This window comes from Dendrobium catenatum, unplaced genomic scaffold, assembly GCF_001605985.2.
Source record: "Dendrobium catenatum unplaced genomic scaffold, ASM160598v2 fragScaff_scaffold_133, whole genome shotgun sequence".
NCBI classification, from domain to species: Eukaryota; Viridiplantae; Streptophyta; class Magnoliopsida; order Asparagales; family Orchidaceae; genus Dendrobium; species Dendrobium catenatum.
The window spans coordinates 1,054,301-1,067,630 of NW_021318595.1; the positions used below are offsets into that span (position 1 = coordinate 1,054,301).

General features: G+C 31.9%; 1 protein-coding gene across 1 annotated transcript in view; it reads right to left on the reverse strand.

Moving 5' to 3' along the window:
* Positions 1–12,777: 12,777 nt before the first annotated feature.
* The window catches only part of LOC110096968 (probable CCR4-associated factor 1 homolog 11), a 1,950-nt gene continuing 1,397 nt past the window's right edge, over positions 12,778–13,330 (reverse strand). Inside the window, exon 2 of the mRNA XM_020823146.1 lies at positions 12,778–13,326. Coding sequence (XP_020678805.1) covers positions 12,778–13,326 — 549 coding nt within the window. The remainder of the gene's footprint in view (positions 13,327–13,330) is intronic.

The window sequence follows — 13,330 nt, forward strand, 5'->3', positions numbered from 1 at the left end:
TTTTATAAAATTAGAGATGTAAAGCTTTAATTCTACTCATTCATTCAGATTTTAAATTGATTGAAATATTATTATGAACTAATGAATATTTAATTCTCAATCATTGATAATTAAAAATAGGTTTTGGATGATGTTTAAACTTTAAACACATGTCAAATGCAAGAAGTTACAATGAAACTATGAAATAGAACATCTAACCAATAGGTTACAATAACAATCATTTTTATATTTGAAACATTATGTATAAAAAAGAATATTGGAAGGATTCAAAATAATGCTAGAAGCAAAAGGAAGTCAAAAGGTACCTTAAAATTGGTTCAAGGATTTGATTATTCACTTTGATCAGAGACAAACTTTTTATATAAATAATAGTTGTTGAGATTCACTTTTTATTAGAATAGACTTCTTAGATAAATAATTGTTTTTTGGATACAATCTGGTAATAGAGCCCCCATACAAACTCATAATTCAATCCGATTTAGACTTCCACATAATTAACTTTATCAAAATATAATTACTTAAAAGGGGAATTCTATATATATGGCTTTATTGAATGCTAAAAAAATTCCTGGTGACCGAGAAAATTGTACGTCTTAGTTTTTCATGGATCTAGTACATACACAGAAATAAAAAAAAGAATGAAAAAGATACAAAAACGTTATGTAAGAAATTTGAAGGAGAAAAAAACCATGAAGCTTGGCCTAATTGGAATGATCCACGATATAAATTTCTTACCCTCAATTGAAGAAAATGTGATTTCAAGATATGTGGTACAAGTTTCTATTTCTATTAAAGTGAATGAGAATGCATGAGATATAGTGGTTACATGGTTTTAGTTAGATGATAGTGGAAGGGTGATTACAGTTAGAAGATAATGATCTCATTATAACTATTAGAGGATGAAGGTTGGATAAGTCTCCACTAAAATTTAAATAATATTCAGACAAGCATGGTAGTTACTTTTTCGCTTTCATTGAAATTTCTTCAAATTCTCAAATTTTACTTCAAGCAACTCTATTGACTCCATTATTTCTATAAACATGTATCACACTCATTGCGAGGAAATTGCTCAAACATCTTTAGGACCCATCCTCCTAGTTTGTTATTATTGTTCTCTAAATAGCTCTCAAGTTTGAACTTTTCTCTAAGAAAGGTCAAGTTAAGGATGGCTATAAAAGCAAAGGTACAATATACTATAGCTTAAAAGCCAAGGCATAGTTGGATCTATGCCCTCATGCTTGTGCTTACTGCATGAAACATCCCATGTTAGTCATCATGCCCACGGTCCATCCAACACTAAATGAGCTTCGATGCCTTAGACTGCATGCTCAGGATATTCATTGCAATCAAGTCTATGAATACCATGACGCACAAATAACTCGCTCTGTTGGCATTGTCCAAACACACAATATATAAGGCCTTGTGAGTTATGATAATTAACTATGGTTTTGAGTCATCCTTGGTGTCGTATTAAGGCCTCGAGATAACCAAATGATAAACAAGTTCATTGCAAATGATATAACATGCATATGGCAAAAAAGCAAGACAACTTTGAGAAATAAAAATTTTATGACTTACTATATGATAACACAATATTTACCTTGTAATTACTTTCTAAGCCGGCGAAATGAAAATAAGAAATTCATTTGTAGAGTGGGTCATGTTTTTAGTTTCCATCTCTGTTGGCTTACTCATTTTGAAGCAATTTAATCTTTGATTCAATTTCTAAAGATGATGACTAGCTCTTCCTTGAGAATCATTATCATCATAATAAAACTTAAATTTTTTGAAATTATTTTAGATTTTTCACAATCAATACATAGATTGTTCTGTATAGACCAAATAAAATGGAAATTTTATTGACTAATGACTGCTAGTTTATTATTGCTGCCAAGAAGTTATTATTCTCAATGCCATGCTTCTATCCATTTTTAGTTATTATACAACACCCTTGATCTAATGGTCAAATAGAAGCAACAAACCATCATAATAATAAAATGTTAAAGATGAAAATTATTAAGAATACAAATTATTTGGTAAATGAATTAACATAGATCAATTGGGCATACAAAACAACTTAGTCAACATGAGAGTGCATTCTAACTAGCCTCAACTATAAGATGGCTATCACCATATAGATCTAACAACCTATGATGAGTACCTACAAGATATTTTACCTTAGTTTGGAGAAAAATATTTGATTGAATCTTAAGAAATAAGGAAGGAAAAGCAGTCAACCATGACTTCCTGGAGGAAAGGAAGGATGTTGTAGCTAACATTGCTCGAGCAATCAATTTCTTCTATGAATATTAAAATAACGATCTCCTATTTTTATGAAGATGAAAGTTACAAGGTGACATTAAAAGATGAGAATATTCTATGCTAGTTGTAAAGGACTATACCTCATAAAGGATAAACTTTAAAAGGGTGTCTATAAGCTATAGACTCACGAAGGAGAGATCCTCCCCATAATTTTGTACACTATTGATTTAAAAGCTTTACTTTTAAAAAACATTAATCATTTGTTTGGATATGTGTTGGGGAACTCTGGCCACATAAAAGTGTCATCATTATCCCTTGTCATATACGAAAATGAAAATGATGAACTAAGAACTAGAAATTAGTGAGCATGGCTATAATTATCCATTTTTTTCTATCAAAACTATTTTCCTTCTTCTTCATAAATTATGGATAAATAAATTACATTGAGCAATCCATAAAATAAAAATACTAATATTTTTTATCCTTCATTCCAATATTTGGTTGTTTCTTTACAAAAAAATATATCCATTTAAACTGTTATCAAATAACAAGTCATTCCACACTAAACAACAAATAAAAAAGAAAAGTATTAGGCTTGACTGAATGGAATAGGAAATATCAATATGGTTATTTTGGAGAACAAATATTGCTGAATATTTTGCTCATTTGTTTAAAAAGGAATCACAAGAGACAAGGCTTTCCTTATATAAATAATTTGGGCGTCACATAAAATTCTATGTATATAGGACATGCACTGCATAATACTTCCTTGCTTTTAGATCAAAGTGAACTATATAATTGACGACCACGAAAAAAAAATTTCCACTTTCCTGATGAAGAGTGCAATGCTATCAACCAATACTCTAGCTCAAAATTATTCCCATCAAGCCCACTAAAGCATTTAATAGAGTACATCTTCTCCCATTCAACATTATCAAAGTCTTTTAAAACCCAAATGTCAATCCCCATCTCAGTCACTGCGCTTAGTACTTTGTCATTAACTTAAAGGCCCAATATTTTTTTTGGTTATCAAATAAGCTAGCATTTTTTTTTTAAATCAATTATATCATTTGAAGGCTGAGGCCTCATCTTAAAATCCTCTTTAATGATATCAAATCCTAGAATCCCATATGTAATTTCGACATTGTTGTTGTAAGCAATCCAATACAGAATTCCATTTATATCTATAGAAGTTCCAATAAACCCAAATCTTATACTTGAACATCCTTTAATCAGCCTCCATGCTTCTTGTCCAAGTGAGATCAAATCGACCTTATCAAAGATGGGTTGAAGCCTCTGCTTCAAATCAAATGGCACTCACGTGTGGATAGGTGGAAGTAGAATCCCAGGAGTTGACCCATATGGGATGTTGGAACTAGAACATCCATTGCTAAATTGTTAAATATAATTAAGTTTAAAACTAATGATTAAATAAATAATTTTATATAGGAGCCATAGGATTTCTCTTTAAGACATGATTTCTAAATATCCTACAATAACATTTTTATGAACCATTGATAATTAGATAGTGTTTTGTTGACTGCTTTCCCATTAAAATTGTATACAACATAGATTAACAATCAAATAGTTGGCCAATGAAAACATATACTTTCCTTTTGAGGCACATGTTAGATTACATTATTTTCCTCACAATAAGTTAAATGATTAAAATAAAATTCGTATTAGGAGTCAACATTAATTCCCACATAGTCAAATGAGTTTGCTACAATTGCTAAATTGTATGACCGAATACTTCATTCTTAGCTAGTTCATAATTATTATCTTGATGAAATATTAACAAAAAAAATTCAATAAGTTGGTCAACTTGAACATAAAGTTACATGTAACTAATTAGGGATTTAAAGCTTATATGAGCTACACAAAAATCTAATAAAAGAAAATGTTTGAGCATATATGAGCTACTCTGAATAATTGACTTTTATAAAATTAGAGATGTAAAGCTTTAATTCTACTCATTCATTTAGATTTTAAATTGATTGAAATATTATTATGAACTAATGAATATTTAATTCTCAATCATTGATAATTAAAAATAGGTTTAGGATGATGTTTAAACACATGTCAAATGCAATAAGTTACAATGAAACTATGAAATAGAACATCTAACCAATAGGTTACAATAACAATCATTTTTATATTTGAAACAATATGTATAAAAAAGAATATTGGAAGGATTCAAAATAATGCTAGAAGCAAGAGGAAGTCAAAAGGTACCTTAAAATTGGTTCAAGTATTTGATTATTCACTTTGATCTAGACAAACTTTTTATATAAATAATAGTTGTTGAGATTCACTTTTTATTAGAATAGACTTCTTAGATAAATAAGTGTTGTTTGGATACAATTTGGTAATAGAGCCCCCATACAAACTCATAATTCAATCCGATTTAAACTTCCACATAATTAACTTTATCAAAATATAATTACTCAAAAGGGGAATTCTATATATATGGCCTTATTGAATGCTAAAAAAATTCCTGGTGACCGAGAAAATTGTACGTCTTAGTTTTTCATGGATCTAGTACATACACAGAAATAAAAAAAGAATGAAAAAGATACAAAAAAAGTTATGTAAAAAATTTGAAGGAGAAAAAAACCATGAAGCTTGGCCTAATTGGAATGATCCACGATATAAATCTCTTACCCTCAATTGAAGAAAATATGATTTCAACATATGTGATACAAGTTTCTATTTCTATTAAAGTGAATGAGAATGCATGAGATATAGTGGTTATATGGTTTTAGTTAGATGATAGTGGTAGGGTGACTACAATTAGAAGATAATGATCTCATTATAACTATTAGAGGATGAAGGTTGGATAAGTCTCCAGTTCTCCACTAAAATTTAAATAATATTCAGACAAGCATGGTAGTTACTTTTCCCTTTCATTGAAATTTCTTCAAATTCTTAAATTTTACTTCAAGCAACTTTATTGACTACATTATTTCTATAAACATGTACCACACTCATTGCGAGGTAATTGCTCAAACATCTTTAGGTCCCATCCTCCTACTTTGTTATTATTGTTCTCTAAATAGCTCTCAAGTTTGAACTTTTCTCTAAGAAAGGTCAAGTTAAGGATGGCTATAAAAGTAAAGGTACAATATATTATAGCTTAAAAGCCAAGGCATAGTTGGATCTATGCCCTCATGCTCGTGCTTACTCATGAAACATCCCATGTTAGTCATCATGCCCACGGTCCATCCAACACTAAATGAGCTTCGATCCCTTAGACTGCATGCTCAGGATATTCATTGCAATCAAGTCTATGATTACCATGACGCACAAATAACTCGCTATGTTTGCATTGTCCAAACACACAATATAAGAGGCCTTATGAGTTATGACAATTAACTATGGTTTTGAGTCCTCCTTGGTGTTGTATTAAGGCCTCGCGATAAACCAAATGATAAACAAGTTCATTGCAAATGATGTAACATGCATATGGCAAAAAAGCAAGACAACTTTGAGAAATAAAAATTTTATGACTTACCATATGATAACACAATATTTACCTTGTCATTACTTTCTAAGCCAGCATAACAAAATGAAAATAAGAAATTCATTTGTAGAGCGGGTCATGTTTTTAGTTCACATCCCTGTTGGCTTACTCATTTTGAAGCAATTTAATCTTTGATTCAAATTCTAAAGATGATGACTAGCTCTTCCTTGAGAATCATTATCATCGTAATAAAACTTAAATTTCTTTGAAATTATTTTATATTTTTCACAATGAATACATATATTGCTCTGTATAAACCAAATAAAATGGAAATTTTATTGACGGCTAGTTTATTATTGTTGCCAAGAAGTTATTATTCTCAATGCCATGCTTCTATCCATTTTTAGTGATTTTCATCATAAACTAATCATTTCCAACAATTTGTAACTGAAAGAGAACATTAAAGTTCTCAAACTTGTTGAATTGCTCTTAAATATGATGTAAATTTTACAAACACGAAAAAAAAAATTGAAATAATAAGACTTTAATTTCGAACTAGATAATTTTCACAATTAATTCAACCGATAGATTTAAGTTGAGATTATCGAAAGAGCTACAGTAAACCTAATAAATATAACGCATCTTTACAGAATCAACATTAGAGTAATCAAATCATCAAAGAAGTTCTTGATAAGAACAATCGCATGTCTAGCCATTAAACGTCCTGAAGAGCAATGAAGACATTAAAATACCTCGTTGTCGTTCCCACTTCGACACTGAGTTCACACGAAGCTTTCCCCTGCCGAGCGCTACTCTGTGCTTAAATTGAACGCCGACGTCATCCGCCTCATTCAAGTTCAGCGACGGCGCACCTCCACCGCGACCTGCAGTTCGAACTCCACGACTTCGACCTCCCTTGCCACCCTCACACTCCCGGCTCAATCGCCCTGCCCGAGTCCTCTGCGATTAATCTCACAAGTAATCGTCAGTTAGCTTTATTTGAGCTGACGATGAGGATGGTTTCTACGGATGATAGAGGAGGAGATATCGACGCAACGAAGGGGCGAAGGGCACTGCTTGGGGGCTGGGTTACCTGTGAATATGTAAGGAGGACAAATTATATATAAAAAAAAAAAATTCTTTTAGAATTTAAATTTGAAAAAAGAGGAGGGAAAAAACTTTTAAATCTGCTAAACCTACCGAATGGCCTCCACTGAACAACTGCTTGCCACGTGGCAGGCAAATTTAAATTTTTTAAAAAATTTCTCTGAACGGTTGGGGCTATTTAAGGTTTAAGCCCCCATTTCTATCAAGTTTTTTCCATTTCCTCTTTAAGTTCTCATTCCCCTTTTTCCTCTTCTAATTCTTAGTTGATTTTATGTGTATTTGTTAAGTTATTTAGAACGAACTTCTTCGTGATCGACGATGGAAGTTTATTTTCACCGGTGGCATTGGTAAGTGATTTTAACTTTGGCGACAAAATTTGTTTAGTATTTATATATATTCATTTGGTAGCTTGTATTATTGTTAATGTTCTTTGTTAATACTACACATTCAATTTTTTGCTCTTTTATATAGAGTGTTCTAACCTGTTCAAATCAATTTCTAAAAGAAAAATTGATTAAGGATATGCATTTGAACGTCTCATCAAAATCTTGGCTCTCAACTTTGATGACAAAAATGATAAGAAAAATAATCTATTATTCGCATCAATTGCAACAACGTTGAGTAGTTAAATTCATGAAAAAATATATATAGCTATAGTGGTGGCTACCTTTATCCTTTAGTATGTATTCACATGTGTTTGTTGACTTGTCGTATGTAAGGCATATATGTAATATATTATTCAATTCAATAAGCGTTGTTTGTTGTCGCACATCAATCGGACGTGCCCAACAATCGACATACTTAGGCACGAGTTCTTCTGAGATTGTCATCTCACTATTGTATCTTAGCATCAAATGAGCTATATTATTAGTTATTTTAATATGGTTTTGGTTAAAAATTATAAACAAACTACTATAGTCAAATAATCTAAAAGAACAAATTTATGCATAAATTTCATCAAATCTAGATGGGTAATATATATCCTATTTGCAAAGCAAATTAGTAATTATAAAATTGATTTAAACAAATATTTATAGAAAATACTAACCAAATCTCTTTGCTGAATATATAAATTCTTCCTAACGCCGCCGGTTAAAACAAACTTTTTCTTCCGTCTTCGAGCACAAAGATCATTCCAAATAGCTCAACGAATACACATAAATTTCACTTAAATTTTGAATAGGGAGGTGACAATAAGTAATTAAAGTAGAATTGAGTAAAACTTGGCATAATTGGGGGTTCAAATAGCCCTCATCCACCCCCAACCGGTAACAATGGCTACCCAGCAAATTAAAAAAAAAAAAAAGAATGGAAAATCGACTTTCATGTAGTGATTTTAAGCCTACGTGGCATAAAGAACTATCATATTATCTTTGGATTGTTAAATTCAATGTTTGATGTAAATTCTTTTTAATATATGGATCATCCAAACTTTGATTTTAGCAAACTTATTGTCAAACCAAACTTATCAATGAGAGAAACTGAACAACCCCAAAACTAATCCAATTTCAATCCAAATAAGCCAAATCAGCTGCTTGAACCAAGTTAGAATTTTTTGAATAATAATTGGATGATCAAATAATCTTCAAACCTTTCAGGCTTAAATTAGAATCAAGCATTTCAATGATGGATGTATAGCCAAGTTCAAAGGAGGAAATTTGGTATCCAAACCTTTCATTATTATGATAGGGTGAAGCTAGTCATATTGCCAACCTCATAAATCAATCAAAGGAGGCTTTCACTTTCTCCTTCAAAGGGATTTAGAGATATCTGCCTCTCTCATTTGAACTTGCCCACTGTGGCAATTTGGATAGTAATTCAAAAGGATCTCAACACTTGTTAGTCAGATTCTACTAGAAGATAATGCCCTTCAGTAAAAAAAATGTTATCACAAACTATCAAAGGTTGATGAAATTATTCTTTAAATGCATAGGACAAAAATCTTGAAGTTTGCATAGATGAGCTCCTAGTAAAAAAAGGAGTTATGAAAAAGCACTTAGCTAACCTAGTTAAATCATTGCATCCCTCATTAATTATGAATTGAATCTCAACCCCACAAAATATTGTTTATCATTCAAAGAGGAAAATTTCTTCGCTATACATTCTTAGCCAAGGAATTCAAGGCCAACACTGAACATAACCCATTTATTATTAACAAGTTATATTAGATTGAGTATGTATACTAGCAAGAATGGAAATATTTTTTGTTGATTTTGATGTCATTTATTGCTATGTTTCTTCTCAAACATTAGGTAGAGAAAACATCTTGAGGACATTAGTGCGAATGACATTATAAGTGTTGTTGAAGCTCATGAGACATTGTATAAATCAATGTTCTCTTTGATCAAGACATCCTTTTATTTTATTGTGTGTGGATAATGTTTAATAGGTCTCCAACTCATCCCAAAGGTTGTTTAAAATTTCTTTTTAATATGATGAGATTGTTATGGTACCTTGTGAATGAGAAACTAGGGACTTTTCAATATGATAGATTGCTGGTTTTTTTTTTTTTTTTTTTTTTTTTTTTTTTAGTGTGTAAATTGATATTTTTTTAAAAATATGAATGTTAAAATGAAATTATAAAGCAGCAAACTAGTTTTAAATTTTAAAAATCTATTATGTCTAGAACATTAATATTAAATAGATGTTTGTGTTTTCAAATCATTGTTTTCATGCTTTAAGTATTTTAAATGTATATCGAAATGAATTGTAAATTAACACTCAAAACTATAAAATCAAAATGTTGATAATAGTTTTACATCATCAAAATATTATATAGTTTCTTATTTAATTAGATCTAAAAAAGTGATTGATCATGATTTTGTTTGGGTGGAGTACCAATTCCATTTTTAGTTGTGTATTATAGATATCTTTGTCTGTTTATAGAGTTTTAGAAGATAATCTTAAAATTTATTTCACCAAATGCTCATTTGCTTTAGTTGATAGCATAGTACAATACCAAATATCACATCATAAAACATTGTTGTAAAAGGGGCATAAATCAAAGTGATTGAGTCAATATCTAATAAAATCAATTATTCTTGTTTGTTTGATTATTGCTTGATGAATGAAAGATTGGCTAATTAAAAGGTGGGCAATGGACCACAACCCCTCACTCTGCAAGTGGACAAGTCCTTACATTTAGTAAAGATTTTTTTCTACCAATGCACAAATCATAGTATGAGAAAAAATGTGTACATTTTGATGAAAAGAAAGATAAATAAGTTACTTTGGATGCAAAAAATAGTTTTTCAGTATAGAAAATTTTGAAAATTGTAAGAAAGCAATAGCCAAATGGAGTTGTGGTTGATTTATGAAAAGCAAAGTAGTGAGGAATCTGTCCAAAACAGACTCTTCATTTCCCTTCTTCAGCATAGCAGAAGTATGGTTTCTTTAATTTGCTTGGTAAACCATTAGAAAATATTATCTTAACAAAAGAATCACCTCTTCTATTGTTTTAGTTGATATTTGTATATTGTGTTCTCTTCTTCTAGCTTATTGTGGTTGTATTCACTGGCTGAAAACCTCTGCTTCCATGTTCTCCATAGATGGATGAGGAGCTCAACAACAAGTGTGCAAGACAACTCAAGGCAAGTTCATGCTAGTTATGAGAACAGAGCTCTCAAGGAAACCTTCGAGGGTGGACATCTGTGTTGTTTTCCTGGATGGCTTTAGAGTACAGCAGCAGGTCATCTGGTTGCCTTGTGCTCACAGATATCACTCCAGCTGCGTCCTCCCCTGGCTTTCAGATCATTCCCATTGCCCATATTGCAGAACAGAAGTTCCTTCTTTGGAATTGCTTTCTGACAACGTGCTTTGATGACAAAAGCTAAAGGAATGATATGCTTCTGCTTGTATTTTTGCTCTTTTATATGTAACTTTTCTTCCATTTCTCTGTTTAGATATCTGTCTTCTATTTTAATTTGTCTAGGTTTTTATTAAGCTGTAAGTAAGAGTGGAGCATGAGAGTTTAAATGGCTCTAAGATATAAAATGCATAATTATGTTGTTTTGTTAAAGAAGATTATCAAACCATCCTATTTCACACAAATTAGAGTTTTGTTGTGATGCCACATCATCAATGAAATATATTGATGGACAAATGTTCAAATGTGGTTTTTGAGTCATCTTGCACCTTTCACATCAACAAATGATTTTTGTATGGCGTACATTGAGTTTTAAGATAAAGGGGCATAAAAAGTGAAATGTTAGGAATGACCTTTCTTTATTAGATTTAAACGAGAATTTGGCTTTTAATAGGACACAATGGAGAAAAAGGATTCATGTAGCCGACCCCACGTAGTGGGATAAAGGCTTGATGTTGTTGTTGTTGTTGTTGTACATTGAGTTTTAATTGATTTTGGGGTTCCTAAATGTCCTCCTAGATTTGCATTTTGGTGGCTACACTAAGAGTAAGGAGAACTAGACACAACAACAACATAATCAATCCTTTATCCCAATACATAGGGTGGGCTAGAAGTTTTTCAAGGAACAATGACTTCTCATTAGGTGAATTTAGTTTCAAGTTGGTTTACTAATAACAAGATGTAATAGTTGAGAGTCTCTATATGATGACAAAAGACATCAGATTTTAGCTAATGATTTATTTCAAATGACTGCAGGTTTTCATAAAGATATTTATGAAGTTGATATGAGAAAGTCAATTTTAATTTAAAGATATTAATGTAGGCATTATAGATATATTCATTTAAAAAAAAATAGACAACTATTTTATTAATGTTTAGACGTGTTAATATATGTGATTATAAAAAGCAAATTTTCTTCATAAAAATTTTTAAAAGCGGCAAATAAAAATTTGATTGTAATTTGAAAAGCCAAATAGTGGGAAAGCTGTTCCAAACTCAACTTAAATTCTAATTTAGTGGAGTAAAAGAAATTGCCTTGTTTTATGTTTTGTTAAACTATGATCGTTAACAAATTTTGAAAGGGCGTTTAGTTTTCTGGATTCATTCCATGGCATGGGAAAGCTTAAACTAATACAATTGTATTTCTACCTTTTGATTAAAATGTTTGAACATCGAGAAGAAAATAGGAAGAATTGCCTCAAAACTCTCTATGCATTAATTGAAGATGCATCTAAAGCAGCTAAGTTGGTTGAAATGGTCAGAAATTCTTATGCCAAGGATCCTCTTATATCCAACCCCAACGTCGTGGAGAGGCTGAAAAAGGTCAAAGCTTAATGTGCAGCTGCTATCTGCAATTGTCTTCTTTCTTATTTGACTTTTCCTGATTGATTCAGAAGAAAATTTCGATAACACGGGCTAGGCATTTGCTAACAAAATTGAATGTGCAGCTGAAGAACAGGATTTTCATGATTCAAGAGCATGTCCAGATTCCTCGCTTATGTTTTATGATTTCAAACTACATTTCAGATTTTCTGAGGTTTTTTCTTTGTTGAAGAAGTTAAAAAATTCTGTAAGAATATGTTGATATCATTTGTATCTGATTAATGGAGCAAATTCTGTAAGAATATGTTGATATCCTTTGTATCATATATTTATTTCCTCTACCATAATTTCATCTTACATTTTGTCATTCTTCCATATGTATTAATTCTAGTTTTACTTTCCAAGTAGCTATTATTGCCGTAAAAAATAGATATTAAGCTCTCATTTCAGTTGCCATTTCCTCATGCGTTGTCTCTATCCATTCCTCATAAATTTCCAAATATAAACCGAAACAGAGTATTAAAGCTCTCAAACCTGCTGAACTGAAAAACAGCAAGAAGAAAATAGAAATAATGAGGCTTTAATTTCCAACTGCTTCATTTTACTGATCAAAACCTATTGCCTGCATATGTTCAAAAGAAGAATGTAATATAAAATGGAAACTATCAACACTAAAATTCATTTACTTTTCAGAATTATTACATATCAACAAAATTGCTTTGCGCTGTAAGCAGAAAAACTAACACAGGGCATATCATCAACTGTTAAGTCCAAAAATAAGCCCTTCAAAGGGCATTTTCCTCTCCTTTCCGTCATCAGCAGGACCGAAATAAATCTTCTTCATCCGCAGGAACACCTCGCAAGTAAGCAAACTATCAGACCCCGCCTGATGCGCTTTCCCCTCCGCACGCTTCACGTCCAACTTCTCAGCCACCTTCTCCAGCCCCCCGTAAAGCCCATCGCATCTTCTAATCAAGCACTTCACATCATATATGCGGCCACCAAAATACCATTTTGTCAGCGCGATGAACTCCTCCATGGTCTCCGGCAGCCTCACACGCAGTTTCGTCGTCAGTTGAAACAGGGCTTTGAACAAGATAGCAAAATCGTAGCATCCGTGAAAAGCTACCCATGTCGCTCTGGAGAAGTCGCCGACGAGGCCAGCGTCAAGTAGAAGGCGGGCGAGCCAGACGGAGGGGATGCCCAATTGACGATTCCGGGTAAGATTTATCCCAGAAGACTCGAGCAGAGCGACCGAGCTGGGAGCGTGGGGGTGGCTGTGCAGGTCGAAGTCCCGGAGTTCGAACTGC